Source organism: Lontra canadensis, unplaced genomic scaffold (assembly GCF_010015895.1).
Source record: "Lontra canadensis isolate GAN:19392208 unplaced genomic scaffold, GSC_riverotter_1.0 scaffold5, whole genome shotgun sequence".
Lineage (NCBI taxonomy): Eukaryota > Metazoa > Chordata > Mammalia > Carnivora > Mustelidae > Lontra > Lontra canadensis.
In genome coordinates, this window is record NW_022630999.1 from 22,234,702 (window position 1) to 22,261,174 (window position 26,473).

General features: G+C 40.6%; 1 protein-coding gene across 1 annotated transcript; it reads right to left on the reverse strand.

Annotated features, from left to right (window-relative positions):
* Nucleotides 1–699: 699 nt before the first annotated feature.
* On the reverse strand, nt 700–20,562 carry HAVCR2 (hepatitis A virus cellular receptor 2). The gene is made up of 8 exons (XM_032851656.1): nt 20,341–20,562; nt 15,026–15,085; nt 13,446–13,784; nt 12,459–12,542; nt 8,613–8,653; nt 7,010–7,136; nt 3,683–3,719; nt 700–1,882 (listed from the first exon to the last, which is right to left on the reverse strand). Exons 1-8 carry the CDS (start codon nt 20,432–20,434, stop codon nt 1,723–1,725), a joined length of 942 nt encoding a protein of 313 aa, XP_032707547.1. The 5' UTR covers nt 20,435–20,562; the 3' UTR covers nt 700–1,722.
* Nucleotides 20,563–26,473: the final 5,911 nt, after the last annotated feature.

The window sequence follows — 26,473 nt, forward strand, 5'->3', positions numbered from 1 at the left end:
TTATATATCTCCCTATAGAAAGCCAGTACTTCCCCAAACTGTCTAAATGCAGCCTAAACATTGTAACTCACACAAGACTGCCAGAAAGACTCCTAGAAACAAACAGGCTGCCTATATCCTTGGTGACCAACATTTTCTGCATACAGCATGGTAGCCGTTTAATTATTACCTGGGGAAGAGCAGTTTTAAGGCAGCAACAGGACTTTATTGTTGATTATTTATGTGCTGAGGAGGCTCAGCAGAAAGGGGGATACAGGGGTGCCTGGATGGTTCAGTTGGTTAAGTATCTGACTCAATTTTAGCTCAGGTCATGATCTTAGAGATCAAGCCCCACATTGGACTCAGTGCCAGGTGTGGAGCCTGCTTCAGATTCCTTCTCTTCCTTTTCCTCTGCCCCGCTCCAGAAAAAAAAAAAAAAAGAAAGAAAGAAAGAGAGAGAGTGAAAGAGAGAGAGAGAAAGAGAGAGGGAGAAGAGAAAGGAAGAGAAAGGGGAAGAGAAGAAAAAGAAAAGAGAAAAAAGAAAGGAAAAGAAAAGAAAAAAGAAAGGAAAAGAAAAGAAAAAGAAAGGGGGACACAGACAAAAGAGTAACAGGCTTCCAAAGGCCTCAGCTGGGGATGATGCTAAGAAACAAACACCACCTGGAACCAGGTAAGGGCAGATATGAGATCTTAGGACTATCTGTGTGCTCTCCAGAAGAGCTCTATATACGCCCTGCAATGGAAAAGACTTTGCAGAAGGCTACCTTTCTTAGGTTTTTTTCACTCCAAAGATGTTTAGTAAATTGCTGTGAGGTGTGAGAGCTTGTCAGGCACTGGGCAGGTAAAAAATAGGCAAAATAAACCAAGTCGCTACCACCTTGAAATTGAAGCTTAAGAACCACAGTCTTTCTCTCAAAGAACTTGATGCTGTTATAGATTGTTGGAGCCCTTTGCCTTCTTTCCACCAGAATGTGTCCCAGTCACTGCTTCTTCTTCTATAAAAACAGAGCTCCAGTTCTCTCCATGAATGGAGAAGTTGCTGGGAGATGTTTCCCGTTGAATGCGCCCCAGACAAAACTTGGCAACACACAGGAGGCACACTTCCTTTTTCTCTGGGAACTCCTGCCACACCACAGGACCTGCTGGGCAGTCCACCTAACTGGCAAAGGAGAGCTCTGCAGTGGCACTTACTGTTAAAGAATCAATATTCAGAGAAGCACTAGTCCTGAGACTCAGAGAGAACATTCGAGACTCTCTCCTCCTCCAGTAGCTTCTTAACTTTTTATAGATCACAGATCTCTTTGAAAATCAGCGGCCCCTTGTCTTTCTGTCCCCAAAAAGACATGCACGTATCTCAGCACATAATTTTCCCTATATTTTCAGGAGCTTTGTGGATCCATCATGTGACTGAATTTCCTGGCATTTCGGGGACTGCATATTAAAAATTCCTACTCTATATAAAAGCCCATTTGAGCTCTAATGTCCCAATTAGTAGTCTTTGAGTTGGGTAGCCCTGATGTCTGAAACACAGAAGTCATGTTGTGCCAACTGCAGGGCAGGTCACCGTTCCCTCCCTCTGGGAGCTAATTATCATCAGAAAGTGTAAAAACTCTGCTCGGTGGCCATGGACAGAGTCTCTAAAACCAATCACGTGACACATTTCATAGTTTTCAAAGATGACACTATGCTCAAAAATGACGTCGTGGGATCTGGTGGCACTTAAAGGGTTAAACCTCTAGGTTGTCAGGATTGCTGCTCGTTGTTGACATAGCAGTAGTGTTCATATGGATCTTCCATTTCATATATGTTCTCCTCGATGACATAGATGTTTTCCTGCGAGCGCATTCCTTCTGCTCCTGTGTTTGCTAACCCCAAGGGAGGGGGGCTGCCCAAAGTGAGGAGGCTGTGGAAAGAAATGTCGCAGTTGAGTTCAGCATCTCCTGGGTAGCACAGAATAGAGTTAAGAGGACAACCAAATGTAGTACATGATCCCCGATCAGGTCCTCACTAGGAGGAAAAGGCCATAAAACAGTAATAAAATAACATGTGTAATAATTAAGGAAATTTGAATTCATCTTCATTTCTTAAGTACAAAAATGGCAAGGTATTATACGGAGGGATGGACTGAAGTCTTGAGGTGAAGTGTGAAGATGCCTGAAATGTCCTTACAAATGGTTCAGGAAAAAACTGTGTATATAAACAGAGAAACAAACCAAGCACGTATGTCAAAATGTTAAATCACAAGTTTCATTGAAAGGTTCTATGGTGCCTTGTATGGTAACTTCAGTTCTTCTATGGGCTTGAATAATTTCAAAAAGAAAAAAAATATGAATATGTTATGGACCCAGTCAGACTTGAGTTGGAATTCTATCTCTGTCTCTTACCAGCCATAGGATCTTAGGCAAATTGGGTGGTTGGTTGTTTCTTTTTTCACTCACTCAATCAAGAAATATTTAGGATGTTAGACACTGTTCCAGGAAACAAGAAATGCTGCAGTGAACAATACACAAAAATCCCATGGAGGTGGTGTGTTAGTAAACTTTGTGTCTCAGTGTTGTCGTCTGTAAAATGGGAATAGTAAGCATTCTATTTCACAGGGCTGCCATAAGGAGCATTTATTCGCTCAGTCATCAGATAAAGTGCCTACTAAGCATCATGTTCTCTATCAAGAAGTAGAGATACTAATGTGGCAACAGTGCCCTAATTTTCTATGGAACTTATATATATAGATAGAGATGAATGTTAACCAGATAACTTTACCAAATAATTTCAACCAAATAATGAACTAATTCATGTAAATATTACCTATGTGTAGTATCACATTTCAAATTTCAGCTCTAATAACAAATCCTGGCACAGATAATCAAAAGCCAGTGATAATTAAATATTTTATTTGGCCTTATTTGACTTTATTACTATAGATTATCTGTCTTCATAAATATACTATCTCTACTTTCTCTAAAATTATTCATGGTCTAGATAGTATTCAATAGGCAGAGTCATTTTTTTTTTTTACACTTCATTCTACCCATGTACCAAAAGTCAGTACATTCTACTAGAAGTTATTTAAGCTTTATGTATTTGGCATGGAGGTGTGTGTATTACTATATGTATTCATATACATATAGTAAAAAATGGATACCAAGACTGCAATATAATAGACCAGTAGAGCTCAACCTTGTTTCCATGTTAGAATCACCTGGAAATTTTTTAGAAAAACACCTATGCTTAAGGTTCCATCCCCAAAGATTCTGATTTATTTGCTCTGGGGCTGGCAACAATATGTTCAATGCTCTAGATGATTCTAATAGGAACATAAGTTAAGAATGCCTGGGCTGATCTATAAAAGCCCAAGAGTAGATTCTGGGTTTCTCACTCACTTTTGTAACCCAGTGCCCAGCCCAGTGACTGAATGTAGCTCAATCATTGGAAGGGTCAATTCATTGAAAAAAAAATTATTATACAAAAAAGCATTTCCTATCAATAGCGAGATGAATTCTACACCTTAACTTTAGGCCATGAAGCTAGAGAAATCAAAAAGAAAAACAGAGCAGCATGTTTCATTAGTATTGCATTAATCCATGCCTAAGGTAAGAAAGAAGTCTAAGTTTAAATCCTAGGGCCGGACTTCTAAGAGCAAAGCCGTCTTAGAGTAGGGGCCTCCAACATTCCCACCTTCCCCTACACCACCCATTATTCTTACCTTGAGTTCTGTAACTTCTCTTTGCTATAAGAATACCCTAGGTAAAAAGTAGAAGAAAAGTCAATTAAAAATGTTCTCATGAAACAAAAGAGATAAGAAATAAAATGAACTCACTGGAGGCAGGGATTGTTTAGGGAAATCTGGTCTCCTTTTGGATTGAAATAAATCAAACTATCAATGTGTGTCTTGATTTATTACATGGACTATGTTAGTAAGTAATACAGATGCATTTCTTATGTTCAGCAAATATATGGAGCGTCTACTATGTGCCTGGTAGTATGCTAGGCACTGGGGATGCAAAAATGAATTGTGATCCCTGACTTCTTAAAAGTTGTGTTCTAGGGAGGGAGGCATTTAAATAATAATTTCAAATTGTGGAAGTAATAAGGCTCTAGAACAGATGACGGAGAACGTGGTCAGGAAAAAAACTCTCAGAAGAGGTGAACTTCAAGCTCAGTTCTGAACAAAGAGAATGTGTCAGCCAAGTGAAGAGCCAGGGGGAGAATTCAGGCAGAGAGAACCCCTGGTAAAGATGATGGTGGGTTCCTGAAACTGAAATAAGGGAGTGACCCAAGATAAGGTCTGAGAGGTAGGCTGGGGCTAGCTCCAAAGGACCTTTTACATCATAATCAAGATTTTGGAATTTCTTCTAAGACCTATTAGAAATAATTGGAGAGCAGAAATATGAGAGCTAATTGGGTTTTAAGATCACCCTAGCTGCTGTGTGAAGAGTAGATTAAAAGAGGCATAAAAAAATGGAGAAGCAAGCAGAGATCATAATGCCTCAGATCAGAGGAAGGTGGTGACCAAGAGAGGTGAGAATAATGAATGGATTTTACATGTATTTTGGAGAAAGTCTGCAGGAATTAAAATTGAATTTTGTGTTAAGAGAAAACAGGATTCAAGGATGGCCTCTGGCTTTCTGGCTTAAGCAACCAGATGGATGGTAGTGAAACACTATAATGGAGAAGATCAGAGAGGCAGAAGTTGTGTTCTGGGAAGGTGGAATATGGACTCTAGACCACCATTTTGGACATGTTAAATGTGGGAGACATCTAAGTGGAGGTATCAACTGTACAAACACTCTGACTTGGAGAGGGAAATTAAGAATGACATTTAAGCCTGTCGAAATATAGATCACCTAAAGGCTGTACAAGAAAGGGAAAGGGCCAGCCCTGAGGAGTATCAACATCTAAAGGTGAAGCAGAAAAAGAAATAACAAAAATGACTGAAAAGTATTGGCCAATGAAGTAGGAGAGTGGTGTTCTAGAAGCCCAGAGAAGGAAGACTTTCTAGAATGAGTAAAGGTCGATTTGGTTAAATATTGCTGAAAGATTATTGACAATGAAGACAGAAATGTCTACTAGATGATTCTAAAGAAAGGGGTAAAAGGAGGAATGAAGTCTTGGCTAAGGCAAAGAAGGAACAGGTCTTTGATACTTTATCAGTTGAGTGAGAAATGAAGGAGATTTGAGTAGTACTGAGGTATGGATGTTCATTGCAAAGAGAGCACTAGAAAGATACAGGATTGCTAGTTGTATTGTTGCCAATTAATGGCTTTGATATCCTGACTTAAACACCTGTCACCTTGGTTTTAAGATTTTCTCCAGCAACTTCTAGGGAAAAGATCACAAATCAAGCAAGACTTTTCCATCTGTTCTTCTAGGTAACCATGTCTTTGGAGTAATAAAGATGTGGGTAAAAAGTGTCAGACTTCCCCCAATGAGAAGAAACCTCACTTCAAACCTCTTTACACAGACTAGAATGGCCCCTAATATCCAGCCCATGGCAGAACTCAAAAAGGTAGTGAGTGCTATTACTGCTCTTTATCAACTTGTAGGCTTTACATCCTTGTGATCAATTCACGAACCCCCTTGCTACCTCTCAGTAAACTCAGGTAAGTGTGGATGGGGTAGCTTTTTTCTTTGAACAATCCATTTACCAATAATGGCAGAATAGCATAATGGTGAGGAACAGGAGAATCTTGTCTTCAGATTCCATATCTATCAATTAACCATATGACTTTGGATAGCACCCTAGTTCTCCATTTGGTAAATTAGAATAATACTAGTATCTTTGTCAGTAGAGTAATTATGAGAATTTAATATGCATAAAGCACTCAGCAGCTTTAAGCCACACAACTAGGGTGACCAATTCACCCTGATTTTCCAATCTCTGTCCCAGTTTTAGCACTGGAATCCCACATCCTAGGAACCCCATCATTTCCGGGCAAACCTGGGACAACTGGTCACCCACTATGCAGTCTGTGTTTAACTAGAGTAGGAAAGGCTGTTAGAATGTACTAAGCCATGGAGTATAAGGCCTTAGTCTCTGCCGTCAAAGAGAAGAGAATATATCATAATTACAACAGTGTGTGAAGCTTCTGGGGTGATTCCATTAGTTGGGTCTTAAAGGTCGTGATAGATTTCCATGTTGAAATTCATTAAGTTGGACATACTTTAAATATGCAGTTAGAGTATAATAAACCATAACTTAAGAAGATTTTTTAAATAAAAATAACTTAGATAACAATGTGTGTGTGAGTACTGTGAAGGAGCAAAACACAAATGTACAAATCCTGGCCCATGACCCATCGGTAACAGGACTTGCCACCTCTCCCTAAAGACCTATGCCTGAAGAACAAATAAGATAGGAAAATGCACAGAAAGAAATGAGTTTTGTTGTTGTGCTTCCTAATAAGCCTAATTCATGATTTAAAGAGGTTTTTGTTCTTAGCCAAAGGTAAGAGACTAGGTGCTAGAATCAGCCTGCTTGGGTTTGAATTCCAGCTTTGCCTCATAGGGATTTTGAAACGGTGGCAAAGTGACTTACTCTCTCGTAGCTATACTTCCTGCATGATAAAATGGTGATAAATACTACCTACTACATAAGATGGTGACGATAAAATGTAGGTAAAAACATTTAGCACAATGCCTGTGTATTACATGGTAAGCACTGAGTAAAAAATAGCTATTATTATTGGTAGGTTTGGGAGGACTATAGGGTGTTCAGTTTTATCACCTTCAGGTATAAGTATAAACTTATATTTCTATCTAGGTTTGTGTTGGTTCTTTTTTTAATTTTTATTTATTTATTTGAGAGAGAGAATGAGAGAGGGAGAGAGAGAGACAGAGCATGAGGGGGGGAGGGCCAGAGGGAGAAGCAGACTCCCCGCTGAGCAGGGAGCCCGATGCGGGACTCGATCCCAGGACTCCAGGATCATGACCTTAGCCGAAGGCAGACACTTAACCAATTGAGTCACCCAGACGCCCTGTTGGTTCCTTTTCTAACATCAGAGGGAGAAAGAAGCAACATCAACCAACTTACATGTGAGAATTAAAGCACCAGTGATAAGGAGGAGAGCCAGCCCAGCGGAGACCCCTGCTCCAATGTAGACTCCCATCCTGGTGGTCGCACCAGCGTCTTGTAACTCATTAGTCCACGTGGGTATTTGCTATGGAAACACAAAGAGAACTGCAGCAGATGGCTGGAAATCAGTTGTGTGCTCAGCCAGTCTCATGACTTGTGCATCAGAGTGTCCCTTTCATAGCACCACAGGAAGGTAGGGGCCTTGACACGACTCTGATCTGTCTCCTTGCAGACAGCCTCACACCCCCAAAGAAAGCGATGAGCATACTCTTCACAGTTAGTAAGGCAATAAAATGTGTCACTTCTATGCTGTTGCGGGCACAAGGAGCCCTAAGTAAATGGACTCCCCTCCCGTCCCAAATAAAAATGGGCTTTAGAGTGGTACTCCATTCATTCAAGGGCCCTGGTGTTCCAGAGAGTTTCAGAGCGGTCAAAACTTGGTGTCTTGCAGAGAAACCCCCATATTCACAGAAAGACGGTGATTTAAAAGCCAGGCCTTTACAGCCAGACAGTCTTGGGTTCAAATCCCAGCTCTGCCACCATCATATAGTGTCCTTGGAAAAATTAAGTGATGAGAAATATAAAATGCTCAGCACAGGGCCTTGTATACAATAAATGCTTAAGCAGTGGTTACTATTTATGGGTATCGCTCTGATCCACTGAATTATTTAACTGAGATTCAGAAAATTCTTTTGCTTCCAAAATTTTAGTCCATATTCCCACTTAAAAACGGTAATAGGGAACACGTTTAAAACAAAGAAGTCAAAGAAATTAAATCCTGCACTTATTCAATAAACATGTACTACAGGAGTGTTAATTGCAAGATACTGTACATTAAATACTATAGATATACAGAGGTACTTAGAGTCAGTCCTTGGTCACAGAGAGGGGCAAACACAGAGTACTGAGCCTTGGTTGTAAATACCTAAGTAGGAGACTTGGTCAAATGAAGGCAGACTCCTGGATATGTCCCCAAAGAATTTCTAAGTCACCACTATAAGCTTGCTATCTAGGGGATTTCCTTTTACTCTGAGAAGGTGGGAGACACTAAATTTGTGGTTAATTAAAATATTGATTTCTTTATAGGTGGATATAGAAATTCTTGGCTTACAATATTCCTGACTGCTGTCTTGTCATATAGTAATAAATTTAAATAATCTTTTTCACTGGAAAAAATTGCCATGGAAATGAGAAGAAATACACTCTAGGGAGATGGAGGGTCTTTGAACCCTCCACAGTGTCATACAGTTGTGAAATAGGAGAAGAGGGACAAGAGGGTAGTGCTTCCTCATTTTGGTTTTCCGGCACTTACTACCTGCCAAACACTTTACGTATATTCCCTTATTCCACCCTTGCAACAGGCCTATGCAGTTGGAACTGGTACCATCAGCCAAGGGCACTGAGGCTAAGGGAGATTAAGGCATTTTTTTTTCCCCAAGCAGAGAGCAAACAAGAAGGACTAAAGCTGAACTTTCTTTTCTCTGAGTTGAGCATGAAGTTAGCACACATATACACATGCACACACACACACACACACACACAGGCACACAAAGTCACTTACAGTGTGTTCTCCGTCATGGAGACCCTCCAGTGTCTGTGTCTCTGCCATAAAGAGAAAAAAAAAAAATAGCCAATAGAATTGTCAGGAATGTTTTCTTTTATCTGACTTTTTAAAAAATCCTAAAGACATCTTTAATCCTATTTGAAATTAAATCTACTCTATACTCTTCACAATAATTAATCATGAGACCAACAAAATTTTCTAAACACCTGCAAAACAATTTTAGGGTGACCAAATTTATTTTTAAGATTTTATTTATTTATTTGACACAGAGAGAAATCACAAGTAGGCAGAGAGGCAGGCAGAGGGAGAGGGGGAAGCAGGCTCCCCACTGAGTAGAGAGCCTGATGCGGGGCTCGATCCCAGGGACCCTGAGACCATGACTTGAGCCGAAGGCAGAGGCTTAACCCACTGAGGCACCCAGGCACCCCTAGGGTGACCAAATTTTTTTAACCATATAATGAACCCAACTATTTAGGTGCCATGACAAGGAGACCTCTGCCAGGAAGACCTCTGTTGAATATATGGTTTGTTGTATCCACAGGGCCCCAAAGAGGGCTGCAGAATTCCAACAACATTGATATCACTCAAGCAGGCATTAAATTTTAATTAGACTTTGAAAGATAACAGAAGTTAATTTTCTTGAAAAAGTTTAACATTTACTCATTAAGAGGGAGACAGGGTATTTGGTTGCCTAAAAATGAAAATAGTAATAACAATAGCTCTAATTTACCATGAACAGACATTGTGCTAAATTCTTTGAGCAAAGTATCTCATTTAGCATTCAAAACCGTTATCCTAAAGTGGGGACTATTAGCTCCATTACTTAGATGAAGAAGCTGAAAATTCAGAAGGGAACAGACTTACTCAGGGTAATGGAGCTTAGTGAGTAACAGAAATGGCCTTCCAGTTTAGGTCTGCATAGCTTCAAACAGACACTCCTATGCTGCCTTCAACAACCTTCACCTTGGCACGGTCACTTCTAAGTGAACACACTGCCCAGTTACCAGCTCACTTTTTTTTCCTCCTTACCCATTTACTTATTCATCTGTCTATCCATTCGAGGAACATGTCTACATCCCTATTCTATACCAGGCATGGAGTACAGAGCTGCCAACAGCCTGGGCACAGGCCCTGACCTCACAGATGCTGCCTTCTAAAAAAATCAATATAGAATGTCAGCTTTGGGGAACTTAAGGATGTCTGTTCATGTCTCTGGCTGAGTCAGAGGCTCTGAAACTTCTTAAATGTCATGGCCACTTTCTGGGAGACTGAAAGTCCAAGTCCTTTCATATAAAACCCCTGGTTTAATAAACCATGATTTTAATATTAAAATTTTAATACTCAGCCTGAATACATTTTTTTAAAAAAGGAAATAAAAGAGATTCTCTTCCACTTGCCTCTGCTCTTATTACTACCCAAAAGGAATTTAAAGTATAAAAACCACATTGGTGGAACTGCTAAGTAAACATGAATCTAACCACACACAAGATTTTCTAATGTAATTCCAGTTTCTGCTTCCCTGTAATTATTTCTCTTGCTCTAAATGGTAAGACTGACTTCTCCTTTTAAAAAAAAATTTCAATTTACTGTGAAAACAACCCAAGAGCACTCTGTTTTATTGACTATCACAGCTTAATTTCATATAGATAACCATCAACCAAGGTGAGTAGGACAGTTAAAAAAAATCTGCATTAGTTTTCCTAGAGAAACCAAGACTTGGCTGCTTTGAGGGCAGAATGAGATCGTCTCAGAAGCATATAAATCTATGGTTACCATCTAGCACGTATTACCTGCCACACATGGTGCTTAGCACTTTATTCACATATCTTTCAATCTTCACCACAATATAGAAGTACTGTTATTTTTCCACATTTCAAATGAAGAACCTGAGTCTCAGAGAGGTACCTGGCATAAGATCACACAACCAGTAATTGGCAAATCTGAGATTCAAACCAAGTCAACCTCCAGAGCTGAGGACTCACCATGACCTTGTTCCACCTCCTTCAGGTGGAAGAGACACGACAATGTTTTGTGTTCAAAGTATGTTTAGCAGCTTCTAAGACCCTTAGAATCTTTACTTATTAAGGCTCCACTCCACTTAATAGCAAACATATTCAATGTACCCACATTCCACATTAAAAGAAAAGGTATGTATACCTACACCAAGTTGACTTGCAAGGGGAGACCCCATTGTTGTTGCCCTAGAGGAAAGGAACTAACAGGTAAAAATTAAAGAGAAAAGGACTTGTTTATGATATAGACAACCCTGAGGAAATTCACTGGCTCAGGAGGAAGGTGTGTGGGCATACAGTGAATGTCCACTTGGCAGTGACACTGTAAAGAACATTGGAGCCCTGGATAGGAACATGGGCATCAATAAATATTGACTTGGGTTAATTACAGGGAAGCAAAACCTGGGTTTACATTAGAAAATCTTGCGTGTGGCTAAGATTCATGTTTACTTAGCAGTTCCATCAATGTGGCTTTTAAATTCCTTTTTAAAGGAATTTTTAAAATCCACTTTAAATTCCTTTTGGGATGACGGTTGTCATCTTGTCCTGCCATATTTAATGTTCTCCCTCTCATAAGAGATGTTGGCTACCAATCACTAAAGAACCACCAAAGATTAAACCAGTAGAGAGCTGAAGTTAATACTTATAATAATAACTAATATTCGAGTGTTTTCTGTGAGCCAGGTACGACACTGAGCATTTTGCATACATTGTCACACTCAATTTTTACAACAATCTTGGGCAATAGGTCCTGAGAAAACCCCCAAAGTAGAGGTAAGAAAATTGAGCCTCACAGATTTCGAGCAATTTTACTTCACACACACAAAGCTAGTATGAAGGGCTGGTAGCGGAGCCCTGTCACTGAGGTACTTAACCACAACCTCATTCTGCCTCCAGATCTTACTGGCAACATTAAAGACAATGACTGAGTACATACTGTGATCAAATACTGGGCTAACCACTTGAGACACCCTTTCTTAGTTAAATCTCACAAGGTGGGACTTAGGAGATTTCTGAGATTAAAATATGGGACCTACCTGTTATTACCCTTATCTTACTGAATGGAAGACTGAGCTCCAGAGAGTATAAGAACCAGAAATTTGACAGGAGACATTTAAGATTAATCTCCCTGCTCAGTGAAACCCTCAGTCTGCTCTTTTGACCCTATCTTCTCTACCAGGGCAGCTTGAAGAAGTCCTTGCTGAATTACTGAAAGAGTTTAGCTACTCTTTCCAAGGCTGGAATCGAAAGAAGAGGATGGGCTTCATTCTAGTTAGAAGAGATCCTTGAAATCCCCAAATCCAACCTCAAACACAAACTGGAGCCAGTTCATGCCAAAATATCCCAGTCTGGGAGTCAGTTGGAAAATAAAGGCAACATAATGAGTTTTTCATTAGACTAAATGTATTTAATTTAAAAGCACGTCTTTTTTTAATGCAATAATGGCATTAGTAGAATTTTTTTTTCTTATTTGGAAAAATATGTAGATCACCAGAATTTTGTTTTTGGAGGGGGAGGGAGTTTTACTAGGTCACAAAAGTTAAAGTCTCCAAACCCTCTCCTTGGACAGAACAAGAAGCGGAGATGCAGGGAAGTGAAAGTTTTCAGCCAGGGTCACAGAGGTACTTGTGACTAATTCTGAAGCCTAGCTCAGGGCTCCTCTTTCCCAGTACAGGTTTGTCCCCACCTCCCCTCTCCCCACACACAACATCTCACTCAGGTCCACAAGGACGTTCACGCCTCCACTTAAACCCTTTTCTCGTCTCTTTCTCATACTCAAAATCCTCTGAAAATACCCGAAGGCTTCGTGCTACGCCTCCGGTATCATTACCTGCACCACGTCCCTTGGTAGTGAGCATCCGTGGAAAGGCTGCGGTGAAGTCTGTCCATGGAGTCCGAGCAGAGGTGACCTTGGCTAATATCAGAAACCAACATAAGGATGCAGCCCTTCTGAGAGCAGAGAGCTTGTGGCAGGGAATCAAAGGGGCAGCAGAAAAAATACGAAATGCAACAAATAAAGAGAAGCACATGGCCAACTGCCAAACCTACCTGACACCTTCCTTGAGCGTGTACGACACTCCTGAGGTGTCAGGCAGAGGAGTGTTACAGTCATCACTGCCACAGTCTAATCATTAATGACGGAACTAGCAGCCACCCAAATGGCCACACTAAATGTTTTTCACAAAACACCTCGTAAAATCCTCCCAGGGGGCTGTGTGGCAGGAATTACCATATTTCATAGAGGAAGAGTTCACAGAGTTTAAATAACTTGCCCAAGATGGCAGATAGTTAAGAGGCAAAGTTGGATTTGAACTCTGCTCCATCAGCCACACACTATATGCTCTATAAATCTTCAAACACATGAGCACATGTACCCGACATGTACACCGTCTGACGGTTCTCGATCCTGGCTGCACGGTGAGGGGCAGAATCATTGAAGGCAGACTTTGTAAAATCCTAGTGCTCAGGACTCTGCCTCCAGAGATGCTGATTTCTGTGGTTCATGGGGGGTGGGGCGGACCAAGGAGCTCTGTAGGTCTTAAAAAGCTTTCCAGGTGATTCCAATGAGCTATCAGGCTCTTGAACCACCGATCTTGACCTTTCCTCCCATTTTATAGATCCTGTCCATGAGTTTTAAAATAGATGAAGGGAGTTAAAAGTGGCTGGGCATTGCTGGTGCAGTCTGCTAAACTTTAGGTCTTAGGGACAGACAGACAGGCGGGGCTGTAACTGAGGAGATCAGAAGGGCGACCAATCAGTATATTTAATATTACCTGCAGGTGATTTTATTCAAGAAGGCATGGAAAGGTCTACTCACCAGGTTTGATGACCAACTCCAGGTTTAATTTTTTATCATTCATTGGGCCTGGGAACTGGATCCGGCAGCAATAAATCCCACTGTCAGCTAGAGTCACGTTCTCTATAGTCAAGGACACATCTCCTTTGTGGATACTCCTCTTCAGCTGGTATCTGTTGGATGTCTGATATTTCAAGTTCCTTCCGTCTGTGCTGAGCACCATACTATGACATTCGAACACTGGACAGGATCCCCTGCCCCAGCAGACAGGCACAGGATCCTCAGAAGGGGTGGGAGTATAGGTGCAGGGCAGATCAGCATTCTGACCCACTTCAGCTATGTATACCCCTTCCAAAGACCCTGAATCAAGAGGGAAAGAGAGCAAGACCCAAGCAATGAGTGAGTGAGGTTGGTCCATTTCAAGAAAAGTGCAAGTAATGCCTTATAGAATTAAAAGGAAACCAGTGCAACTGTCCCATTTGGAGGATGATTCATTATGACAATGATTCTCAGACTTGAGGAGCATCAGAATCACAGGGAAGACTTATTAAAACACAGATGGGTGGGCTCAACTTCTAGAGTTCTTGACTCAATAAGTCTGGGTTGGGGTATACGAATTTGAATTTCCAGCAAGTTCCCAGGAGCTGTTGAGATGGCTGGTCTCAGAAATTCACTTGGATAACCAGTGCCCTAAGAGAGAATTGTGGTCCAGTCCTGTGAACACTGGAGGGCAAGGCTGATGGAAATAGACAATCAGACAATGAGTCACTGTCAGCCAGGAGAACAGCTCCCCTGTCTGGGCTAGTGGGCTGCTCATGGATGAAAGGCAATTAACTTGATATAAATATCTCTCTCTCTCTTTTTTTAGTTTTTAAAAACTTTATTTATTTATTTGAGAGGGAGAGAGAGAGCACAGCAGGGGGAGTGGCAGGCAGAGAGAGAGGGAGAAACAGGCTCCCCACTGAGCAGGAAGCCCGATGTGGGGCTCCATCCCAGGACCCTGACCCTGAGATCATGACCTGAGCAGAAGGCAGATGCTTAACCAACTGAGTCACCCAGGCGCCCCTCGCTCTCTCTTTTTAAGCCCTCAGCACATGATGAATAACAACCATTGGCTGAATAAGAAGCTTGTATGTTTGAAACAATTCACAGGCTATCGTGAGGTTTAAAATTAATCGCCTTTGCATATATATTAACAAATATATATATATAGTAAAACATTTGAACAGTATAAAAGGTATATGAGAAGTATACTCCCTCTCCTTGCTCCTTCCCGTTTTCCAGTTCCCCTTCCCAGACTCCATACGTTAAGAAGCAATCACATATTCCTACTCCCTGCACCATACATACACAAAGAGAAGGCTGATATACACGTCCTTCTGCACCTTCTTCTTTCATCTGACATTTGGACTTAGAGACATTCCATATCGCTGTGTGTCATCGGCCTCCCTATTTGCAGCGTAGATCACAGCTCATCTACCTGCTCCCCCGCTGGTGGACACTGAGGTTCCTTCCAAACTTGCTGTTGCAAACATTGCGATGACCATCCCTGCATCTTTATCGTGTAGCATCCAATTGTGAAAGCCCGTGGCCGGACTTACCTGTGAGTAGCAGCAGCCACAGCAGGACACAGTCGAAGGAAGGAGGTGAAACCATGGATTCTGAAGAATACAAGTCAAATAATGGCTCTGTTTTGCTTTAACTTTAATTCTCCAGTGGGACTGGAGAATTAAAGAAATAGAATCTCCTCCACAATGACAGGAGCAGAACTCACTGTCCCCAACGGCTGGCCCAGCACACCATAGCATCTGACTACCAGTCTTCACTCTGTTATTGTTGCCAAGTCCACAGTTACAACAAAGGAAACTCCAGTTCTCTGTCCTGCTACACCACAGACATCCTGTCAGTCTTTGGTATTTACCCCTTAGTATCAACGAAGAGGAAGCGACACTCGGAGGAAGCAAAGCGTCTCTCAGCCAAGAGAACTCTTAGCAAGTAGAGAGAGGCTTCAAGCATCTCCAGTGAAATAATCCCCTGTGTGAAACGGGTGGTGTGTGGGTCCAGCTGGTTACCAGGGGATGCAAGGTAGGAACACAGCATCTGTGCGTTCAGTCCGATCAGGCAGTTGGTTGGTCACGTGACCAATGTTAGTGAAGCACCTGCTGTGTGTCGGGAACTGGACAGGGAGCTGGACAATGCCACGATGAGCCACATCTTCCTTATCCTTTCCACTCCATTCCAGAGCTTAATGCTTAGCCTTGCTCTAACACAAATTGGGTTGTGTCTAACACAAATTGTGCTGGATCTCGGTTCCTTTGTTTACAAAGTGAGGAAATTGTGTTCGGTGACATAGGCACAGCTCCCTGCTCTAATATTCTGACCTGGAACTTCCAAACCCTTCCACTTAGGAAAGACACATTCCTTTCTGCAGTGTTTCTTTTCCCCCACCATGGTGTGGGGGTGGGGCTCAATATTTGATTTCATTTCACATACACAAGATGTCCCCTTGCCTCCCACCCCAGGGGCTTCGGGAATGAATTGTCAGAAAGTGTGGCATTCCAGCCACACTCTCCATCTCAGAGGTAACTTCTCAGACCCCAACAGTCTGAGCTCTGGAAGTGTGACCTTTGTCTGGGAAACTTAAAAGCCAATGGTTCTTTACAAAAGTGAGCCCACAAACTGAATAGTTTCTGCAAACCCTGTGGCCCTCCTCTGTCTTTTCTTGCTGAATTTTCTTGTCACTCATCTTTGTGCACTAAATGCATTTAATATAAATATCCAACTTATCCTATGTGTATTCTTCCCCAGCAACAGTAGCCGTTCCTGAAGAGATCAGAGTCAGATTTCGTCATCCCCTGGGTGGGGAAACTGAGACTAAGGTTGATTTGCCCAAGGGCACATGATTGGTAATTTCAGGTGAGAACTGAGTCCCCCAAGCTCCAGATTTTTTCCACTATAAACTGTTTTATGAATTTCACATTTGCCCATAATAGGTCTGCCCATGTAACTCACAACAACCAGCAAATGTCCATATTCAAGAGGAAGGCAGAATGAATTAAACATGGCATCAGAGGTCATGTTTACTACATAACCCCAGGCAACACTCTTAAAAGTTTCAGCCTTCAGAGTCTGTGTTCTCTTTTTTTGTTTTGTTTTGTTTTTATTGTTATTACTCTGTTTTCTGTCCATCTCTAGAGTTACTACTGGAACCAGCTTTATAAAATATTAACAATTTATTAATTCACTGAAGTCTAGACATAAAGGAGCCTAGAAATTTACTCTAAACCCTTTCTCTTTTTTTTTTCTGTGTATAGGGAGCTGTTTCTGAGCATTTTCATGTTTATTTAACTTTTATTTGTTTCTTTAAAAAATACTGGTTAGATAATTCATCCTAATGGCTAAAATTCAAAGCAATATCAAAGCTTTATGAAGAAGCCTTGTTCCCACCTCCACCCCAAGTCTACCAATTTCCCCCACCCACCCTGTAGGTCTCTGTTTTCCTAAGTCTCTTGTGTATACTCCCAATGCAAACACAAGAAAAACATATACATATCCTTATTCCCTCCTTTCTTAGACAGATTGCATACATGTGTTGCACCTTACATTTTCTATTTACTGTTTTATATAAAAAAACTTTTTGGACATACACAAAAGCAGAGAGAAAAGTATGAGTTCCCAAAACACAGATTCAAAATTATCAACTTCTATTTTAAAATGAATCCTAGACATCCTGTTATTTCACCCTTGCAGACTTCGGTATGCATTTTGGGTTTTGAAAGTCGACATTCTGGGGGCACCTGGGTGGCTCAGTCGGTTAGGCATCTCCCTTCAGCTCAGGTCATGATCCCGGGGTCCTGGGATTGAGCCCCGTTGTGCTCCCTGCTCAGCGGGGAGCCAGCTTTTCCCTCTCCCTCTGCTTGTACTCTCTGGTTCTCGCTCTCTCTCTGGCAAATAAATAAATAAAATCTTAAAAAAAAAAAAAAGTGGAAATTCTGCTGCATAACCACAATACCATGGTCACACATGACCAAATTAATGATGTCTTAGCACCTAATTCTTCAGTCCATAATCCAATGTCCCCTGATTATCTCAAAAATACCTTTTTACCCTACATTTGTTTATATGCCGATCCACACAAGGTCCCTACATTGCATTCAGTTTTCTGTCTCTTTAGTATCTTCATCTAAAACAATCTTCCTTCCAACCTCCCACCTCTCGCCATCGACGGGTTGTACAAACCAGTTCTTCTGCAGAACGTTCCACATTCTGTGGGGTCATTTAAATTATTCCTCTTTTCTGTGTGCAGCCTATAAACAAAACTTGGCTCCAGAGCTTTGGTTAGATTCAGTGTGACTTTTTGGCAAGAGTACTTCACAGTGGGGGCTGCGAGCATCAGATCCCATCACAATCATCTGCTTGCTCTACATGCAGGGGACTAACACTGATCAGCTTGCATCTTTCTAAACTCAACTCTCCGTTCCAAAGATCTCTCCATTCCAGCTTGTGTAGAACTTGTGTAGAACAATACCACTGTACATATTAAGTCTGTGGTTTTGCTTTTCTCCTTCAACTCAGAAAAATCTCAAGCTCCTTAAAGATAGCCTCCAAGCCCCAAATGAAAACATTAGGATTATGTGTAATTAGAATTCACAGCGATAGATAACTGAAGGGCTACTAGACAAAATTTATAAAATGAAAGTTAGGGAATTTGACCCAGGTCAGGTGCCAGGAGAACATGAGTGAGACAGATGGGATTATCTGGGAAAACTCAGTCCAATTCGAGTCTACTTTGTACAATGGGGGAGCTGCTGAAGAATGGGTATCAGAGAGATGACTTCATAAGGAATCCTATGTATACTTGTTTTGAATCAAAAGCCCTCTCTTATTTAAACCACAATACTTCAATTTCCGTCTCGTATCAGTCCCAAAATTTTGCAAAAGGAGGCACTAAGTTTGGATATTAAGGGTAAGAAGTTAAGCAATTTTGAGCTTGGTCTACTGACTTCCAGACTGCATCTAGCCCTATGACTTCCCTTTAAAAGTGCTTGTACAGATTAAGCCAGTCAGAGAAAGACAAATACCATATGATTTCATTCATGCAGAAGTCAAGAAACAAAACAAATGCGCATCGGGAAAAAAGCACGAGAAAGACAAACCAAGAAACAGCCTCTTAACTATAGAGAACAAACTCATGGCTACCAGAGGGGCTGTGGCCGGGGAATGGGTGAAATAGGTGATGGGGATGAGGGAGGGGACCTGTCATGATGAGCACCTGGTGACGGATGGAGGTGCTGAGTCACTCTGTTGACACCTGAAACTAATTTTACACTGGACAGTAACTGAAATTTAAATAAAAACTTTAAAAATAAATAAATAAATAAAAGTGCTTATAGGCGTGTGTGTCTGTACAGTACTTGAAAACTTTTTTTATTATATAAGTCATACCCACTGTAGAAAATTCTGGAAAAAAAAAGAAAGAAGAATATAAATTAAAAAAATGCCATAATCTCAGTAGCACAAAACACCTACTGTCAACATCCTGGAAAGAACGTCTCACATCATGGACACAGGAGGATCAAGGAGAAAGTACAAAGCATATCCATCTATTTCCTATTAAACTGCCTGTCGGTTCAAAGACTCCACTTCAGATCGAAGTCCTTTTGTTTTTATTTTACACTCATTTTTGTGGTCTCAGAGCGCTCATTTGCCTCAGGTCGCTTTCGGCATTGCCTTCCCCACCAGGCCCTGGCACTGAGAGGGCGACTTCAGAAGAGAGACCCTGGGCAGACCCGAAGGGACTTCCAGGTCTTCGGAATGATGATTCATTGACAAGACAACTCAATTTCTCCTTGCTGTGGACCACCTCTCCTGGCTAGATCTCAGTGTTTTTCTTATACCAATAAACCTTTGCCACATCAGTCTTCAGGTTGTAGCTCAGAGAAAACCCAACTTCAAACTAGCTCAAACTATAAAGCAATTTATTGACTAACGTTATTTAAAAGATCAGCTGCAGGCAGACTTGACTCAGTGGCCCCAGTGAGGTCACTGGGGACCTGGTTTGTGGCTGTCTCCAGTTCCTCAGAGTCTCCACAGTGTCCCCCCACTCTAGCTGCAGAGCAAACGGCCGCCTACCAAGCACCTTTCTCAGTTGCTCTCACACCCTGTCCAGTGATTCACATTCCCTCAAAAGCCCACCTGGGGTCACAGACTCATTGCTAAACTATCTGGATCCCCAGGCTCAACAGGGACTCATTGGGTTGAGTCTGAGCCATATTCCCAAAGCCTGTGTTCCAAAGTCAAAGAAGGCGATTCTGCCCAAGAAAAAGTGTGGTGCAGTTCAAGAGATGCCCTCCCCGAAAGGGATGGGAGGGAGAGATGGGAAAAGAAAACCTGACCTTCCAAATAGCATGGTTCTTTTCCTTACAAAAAAAAAAAAAAAAAAAGGCATTTTACTAATAAAGTGCTTTTTAGCTTGCAAGGATGTGCTCTTCACAACACTGGGGAGATGATGAAGAGCTTTTGTGTGTATGTATAGACGGCTTTTATTTTTAGTAACTAGTGATGAATGCCAGCAGGATTAAGCTTCAGGTCACTCTCAAACTAGCGCAAGAGACAGTCAGAGCCCTCTCCAGGGCTCTTTGCACAGTGTAGAAAACAGCAGCCCGGCAAGGAAAAGTCAGCATTCTGGGAAATCGCAGTATTTGCCAGCAAGTAACTAACTCCTAAGGGAAGTTAATGGTGCCCCTGCCCACCATAACCAGTCCACTTCAGAGGAAAGGGAAGTGGGGAGGGCTGTAAAATTATTTACCCTCAATTACTCAGCGAGGCTCCCAGTGACGAAACTGAAAAATGAAAAGGAGTCTACCATCAAGAAAATTCCGTTGAACTATGTATGAGTCACTGCGGGAACGCCTACCCGCAGTCCCATCTTGAAAATGCAGGGGCCATGACTCCCGACAGAGACCACACTGGTGTGGGGAGCTGTGTGAGCGGTCACCCATCCTGGGCATGTTTTGCAATGGGGCACCTCTTCTTTCTTTTGTTGGCTTATTAGTCTTTTACTCTCGGGTCAGATAGTGAAGATGATCATACTCCTCAGTTCAAGGCACGGAGTCCTCATCAATCTGGTGAGCTCTCTTTCTTCTTTTCTTTTCTTTTATTATTTCCCCCCCTTGTCCCCTGACCTACAGTTTCATTTTTCTCTCTTCATAGGCATCCACTTTACACGAATGTGGTGGAGCCGTTTTCCAAAGCACTTATGCCAGCTGACATTCTCACAGCCAGAGAGGAGAACACTTAGGATGCGCCACGACTTTGCCAGTAACAGTCCCGCCAGACTTTTGAATTTTTTCCCAAGATGATGGGTGCACGATGATGTCACAATACGGCTTAAGGTTAAACTGATGTCTGGTGGGAAACATAAGAGATGCACAAAACATTGCACGTACAAATTTATAGGGTACGAATATTTATAAAGTAAGCACTCAGGTAACCAGGACCCACCCCCCCCAAAAAAGTAAAATATTGCCAGTCTCCTGAAGTTCTGCTGACATGCACTCCAAACCCATGGGTCCCTTCTTGGTCACAAAACCTTCGTCCTCTCCTACAAATTATCACTATTCTAAATTTTGCAATAATCCTTCATCCTTTTTATGGTTTTCCTCTTGTGTATGCGTTCCAAAATTATAGGTATAGTTTTGTTTTTGAACATCGTATGAATGACATATCATCTGTAAGCTTTTGTGTTTTGTTTCTTTCACTCAACAGTACCTTCGTGAGGTTCATTCATGCTGTTGTGTATTCCTGTAGGTTGTTTGTTTTCATTATTGAATATTTTTCTGGGAACAGATATGCCTTAAATTATTTATTCATTATATTATAGATAAACACTTCACCTTCTGTTTCAGTTATCATGAACAATGACCCCCTGGCCATTCTTGCACACAAACGCTGGTGCACAAGTATAGAACCTTCTCTGGAGTACACTTCTGAGAGTGAAATTACTGAGAGGGGATATACATTTTGAAACATATTAGATAACGCCTGTTTCCCAAAACATCTACCAGCAGTGTGTAAGAATTTCTCCTACTCCACGTCCTCATCAACATTCAGTATTACCACATTTTTTTTTTTTTTCCAAACTGGTAAAGGATAGGATAGCATCTCCCTGTGTCTTTAATTTGCATTTTCCTCTTTACTAGCAAGGTTAATAAATACTTTTTCTTTTGTTTATGAACAATTTAGAACTGGGGAGCACTAAGAGGACAAATGCTTATTTTACCCATTTTTCTGTTGGGATTCTCAATTTTTTATCATAAATTGATGTTTTCATATAAATTATGAGAAATTTACATATTTTGGATACTAGTCCTCTACTGATTTAATATGCTGTAAATACAGTATTTTTGTCCCACTTTGTGGAGTAAATTTGACCTCTTCACAATACTGAGTGTTCCGATCCATAAACATGTTTTAATCTCTTATATCTAGATTTTCTTCAATATCCCTTAATAAAATGTTTAAATTTTCCCCATAGAGATCTTCAACTTATGCCTTGACTTTTTCCTGGGTACTCCATATTATTGATGCTGTTTTATATGTATCTTTTTTTATTAGTTTTTATATTGTTTTTGGTATTCTGAAATGTACCTTTTTTTTTTAAGATTGATTGATTGATTTGATAGACAGAGATCGCAAGTAGGCAGAGAAGCAGGCAGGGAAAGCAGGATCCCTGCTGAGCAGAGAGCCTGATGTGGGCTCAATCTCCAGACCCTGGGATCATGACCTGAGCTGAAGGCAGAGGCTTTAACCCACTGAACCACCCAGACACTCCTGAAATGTACTCTACTTTTGAATGGTGATTTTTTTTTTCCCCTCCAACCAGTAAACTCTCTTAATAAATTATCTGTAGATTATATTGAGTTTTCTATGTAGACAGTCATATTTCCTGCAAATAGTGACAGCTTAGTTTCTTTGTTTTCAATCCTACATTTTTTTCCCCCTTATCATACTGGAGGAAAAATCTAGTTCCTTTTTCACAGAAATCTTGATAGGAGGCATCCTGTTTCATTCCAGCTCTAAAAGAAAAGTTTTCAGCTTCCACCCTGAGTATGTATTATGTTGTCGGTTTTATGGAGCTTCTGTTTATTACATTAAGAAAGTTCTCGGGGCACCTGGGTGGCTCAGTGGGTTAAGCCTCTGCCTTCGGCTCAGGTCATGGTCTCAGGGTCCTGGGATGGAGCCCCGAATTGGGCTCTCTGCTCAGCAGGGAGCCTGCTTCTCCCCTCTCTCTCTGCCTGCCTCTCTGCCTACTTGTGATCTCTCTCTGTGTCAAATAAATAAATAAATAAAATTTAAAAAAAAAAAAGTTCTCTTCTGTTCCTAAATATCTAAGAAACTTTTTTTCTTTTTTCATGACTGGATACTAAATTTTATAAATGCCTTTTGTTCATCTGTTCAGATGATCAAGTGATTTTTCTTTCAGTCTACTATTGTTGTCACTATACTAATTTTTTTAAATTTTTTATTGTTATGTTAGTCACCATATAGTACATCATTAGTTTTTGATGTAGTGTTCAATGATCCATTGTTTGCATATAACACCCAGTGCTCTGTGCAATACGTGCCCTCCTTAATACATTAATTTTTTATTCTGCATTCCTAAAATAAACGGATTGGTCATAAAACATTACCTTTTATTTTTACATATTCCTGGGTTGAATATACTAGTATTTTATTTATGCTAGCCTCATAAAAAAGAGAATGTTCCCTCTTTATCTATTTTCTGAAAGAGTCTACATAAAATAAATTTGTTTATCTTTTTCTTTTTCTTTTTTCAGGCAATGTCTGCTAGAACTTGCCAGCAAAGCTATTTGAACTTAAAATTTTCTTTGTGAGGAGATTTTGACTACTGGTATGTTTAAAAAAAAAAAAATCATTAGAAAACTATTAAAGTTTTCTATTCTTAAACCGATATTAATAATTTTATAAGAATTTGTACACTTCATCTAATTTTTCACATTTATTGTTATAAAGTTTTCCATAACATTTTCTTATTTCATACTGTCTATAAAATCTATAGGAATGTCCCATTTTCATTTCTGCTATTATTTGTGCCTTCCCTTCCCCCCCCCTTTTTTTTTTTCTCTCTCTTATAAGTAGCCTATCCATGTAAGAACCCCAGGTAACCCCTCGGCCCTTCCAGATCAAGTATTTCTGCACAGATGATTAGCAAGCCTGAGACCTGAGTATGTTGCCTGGGAACAAATGATTTTCAGAAAGAGTTAGAATGCATCTGCTCTTTCATTCTCAAAATCAACAGTACCTACCCTTTGAAATGGGTATGAGAATTACCATAGTTAAAGAAATTGAGTTTCAATTGGCTAAACAGCCAATAAACAGTGGAGCCCCAATTCTACCATGCCTTGCTCTTTCTCTCTTCTTCTTTCTTTTCTTATAAACCTGAGTTTTAATTCTGCCATTTGCTAGCTGAAGTGTCCTTGGTGTATAGCAAGTTACATTCTTGGTCTCAATTTCTTCATCCATGAAATCATTTTTTTTTCCAGTTTGAATATACATAGACACAAATTAAGAACCCAGCCTACAAACTTGCTTTGATCATATCTAGAATATCTTTCCATGTCAGTATTTTTATTTTGAATAGCTAACGGTTGGTTGGTATCCATAGCAGATCTTCATGTTTGTTGAATGCATGAATGAATGAATAAATGAATGGGAAAAATCAGTAAAGACCCAAAAGACATCTTTCCTTGTAGTTGATACAATGCATTCCTGGTCAGCCCAGCCATACCACACCATCTGACTCCCATCCTTTGAATATCTTCCCTTACTCCAAATCAGAGTGGGGGCAGGGAACCAGCAGCTTCACAAACCTTCTCTTGTGTGTTAAGCAAATGAGAGAAGAATCTACCATCATTCACTCAGTACTAACCAATAGTTCGAGGCCTTCCCCAGGTCTTGTCCAGGAGAGAAAGGCTCTGATCAAAAGACTTGTGTCCACAACATAATATTAAGTATTTTGAAAAAGTCATACCCTGTTCTCTCCATGAGAAAAGATTTTGTAGGCCAGAGGCACAGGCAACAAGTCTCACTTGTTGAATAGAACAAGCCAGTATCATAAGCAGCACCTAAGTTTCTCCAGCCTACTTCATGCCTGCAGCTTCTAAACTTGAGATAAGAGTGCCACTTACTGTTAGAGTCATCACACTGCAATATGAAAACCGTTCCTAAATCTCTTGAGTCTAAATGCCAAATGAAGACAAAGGACTTATCAGGAAAGATACAATTGACCTTTGATAGCTTATACTAAATACCAAAATTTAAGTGCCTTATAGCCATAACCTCTTTTAGGCCTTACAACAATCCTGTAATTTTTATTTCTGTGGTTATTACTGGTTTTGTGAGCACACTCCAGGGTTTTGAATCCAACCACCTAGATCATAGCCTATGAGCCTATGAGCTGCCTGTTTTTGTACAGTCCACAAGCGACTATTTAAGTGGTTGGGAAAAATCAAAAGAATATTTCACAACATGAAAATTATTTAAATCAAGTTTCCATGTCTATAAAGTGGTGTTGGAACATAGCCACACTGCCACACTCATTTGCTTAGACATTCTTTGGCTGCATTTGTACCATAGTATATAGTTCAATACTTGAGACAGAGACCTTAATATAGTCCTCAACGCCTAAAATATTTACTAACCTGCTCTTTACAGAAAAATTTGCCAACTCCTGACCTAGATTCTAATTTGGATATACCTGGGAAAGCCACAAAACTGATCCTGTTTCATAACGTGGAAGAACACCTACCAAGAGCAGTTTTTGAGGAACTGCAGGTCTCTCCTTAAGATACCTGCAGAAGTCGGACATAAATGCCCTAACATGTTCAAAGGAAGCTCATCATTTTCGTCTACAAATCTGCTCCTCCCTTAGCCCAATATTGTGTAGTGTCTTGAGTATGGACTTTAGGGTCAAAATATGGGATCCCAGTCTAGTCTCCATTATGACTTATTAATTATATGATGAAGTACAAATGTGCTCAAGTATAGAAGTTGAGTGCTTAGGCTTTGAAACTAGGTTTCAATCCCAGCTCTGCCTCTCACTAGCTTGGTGACCTTGGGTAAATTACATAACATCTCTGAACCTCTGCTTCCTTATGTGTCATATAGATGTAAAAAGTCATACTGATTTCATTGAGAAGCTGTGAGGAAAAAACAAATTTATGTATATAAAGTAATTACAACAGCGCTAGCAAAGCTCTCTGTGTATTTGCCATTGATTTCCCATCTTAGAATAAAGCAAACTTCTTCCCTTGACCTTCTAATGCTTATAATCTGCCCTCCATCTGCTTCTCTAGCTCCAAACTCTTCCCTATGTTGCAGCCATTAATAGCCTTTCTCACCCAACTCAAGCTTTTATTTCCTCACAAGACACTGGTACTTGCTATCTCCAGTGGCCTCAGAACCTAGCACAGGACTTTTCTTTGAAATAAAGCCTAGCACAGATGAGGCTCCCTTCTAAAGCCCTTAACAAATGTGTACATGTAAACATAACTTGAAAAAAGATAATATGGACAAGGAATTTTGATCAGGCAATAGTAGTAAAATTAGAAGCAAGATTCTTCTGAGTGTTGTAATGGCTGGATAGTTAAAACACAAACTTAGACCTTCAAAAACCAATTCATTTGTTTTCTTGTTTATCTTTCTTCCATTTTCCTCCACACTCTCCATTTCCCTGGTAACTAGACCAGTGTCAGGCGGAAGACCGCACTTTTCACTAAATGAATACAATTAATAAGTGAATAGTGATGGTGGGGAGTTTGGGAATATAAATATGCACAATCTGCTTATTTTTATCAAAAATTTGTATGTGCTCAATTTCTAGTGGATATCTACAACATGACCAACTCAGCACCTCCTTTCCTGAGAAATTAACTACCTTCTCCCATACATGGACATTTGGGGGACTGCCAAATTCTTACAGGATTCAGGCCCCAACTGATAGGCCCAGCTGGAATCTGAAATACCAC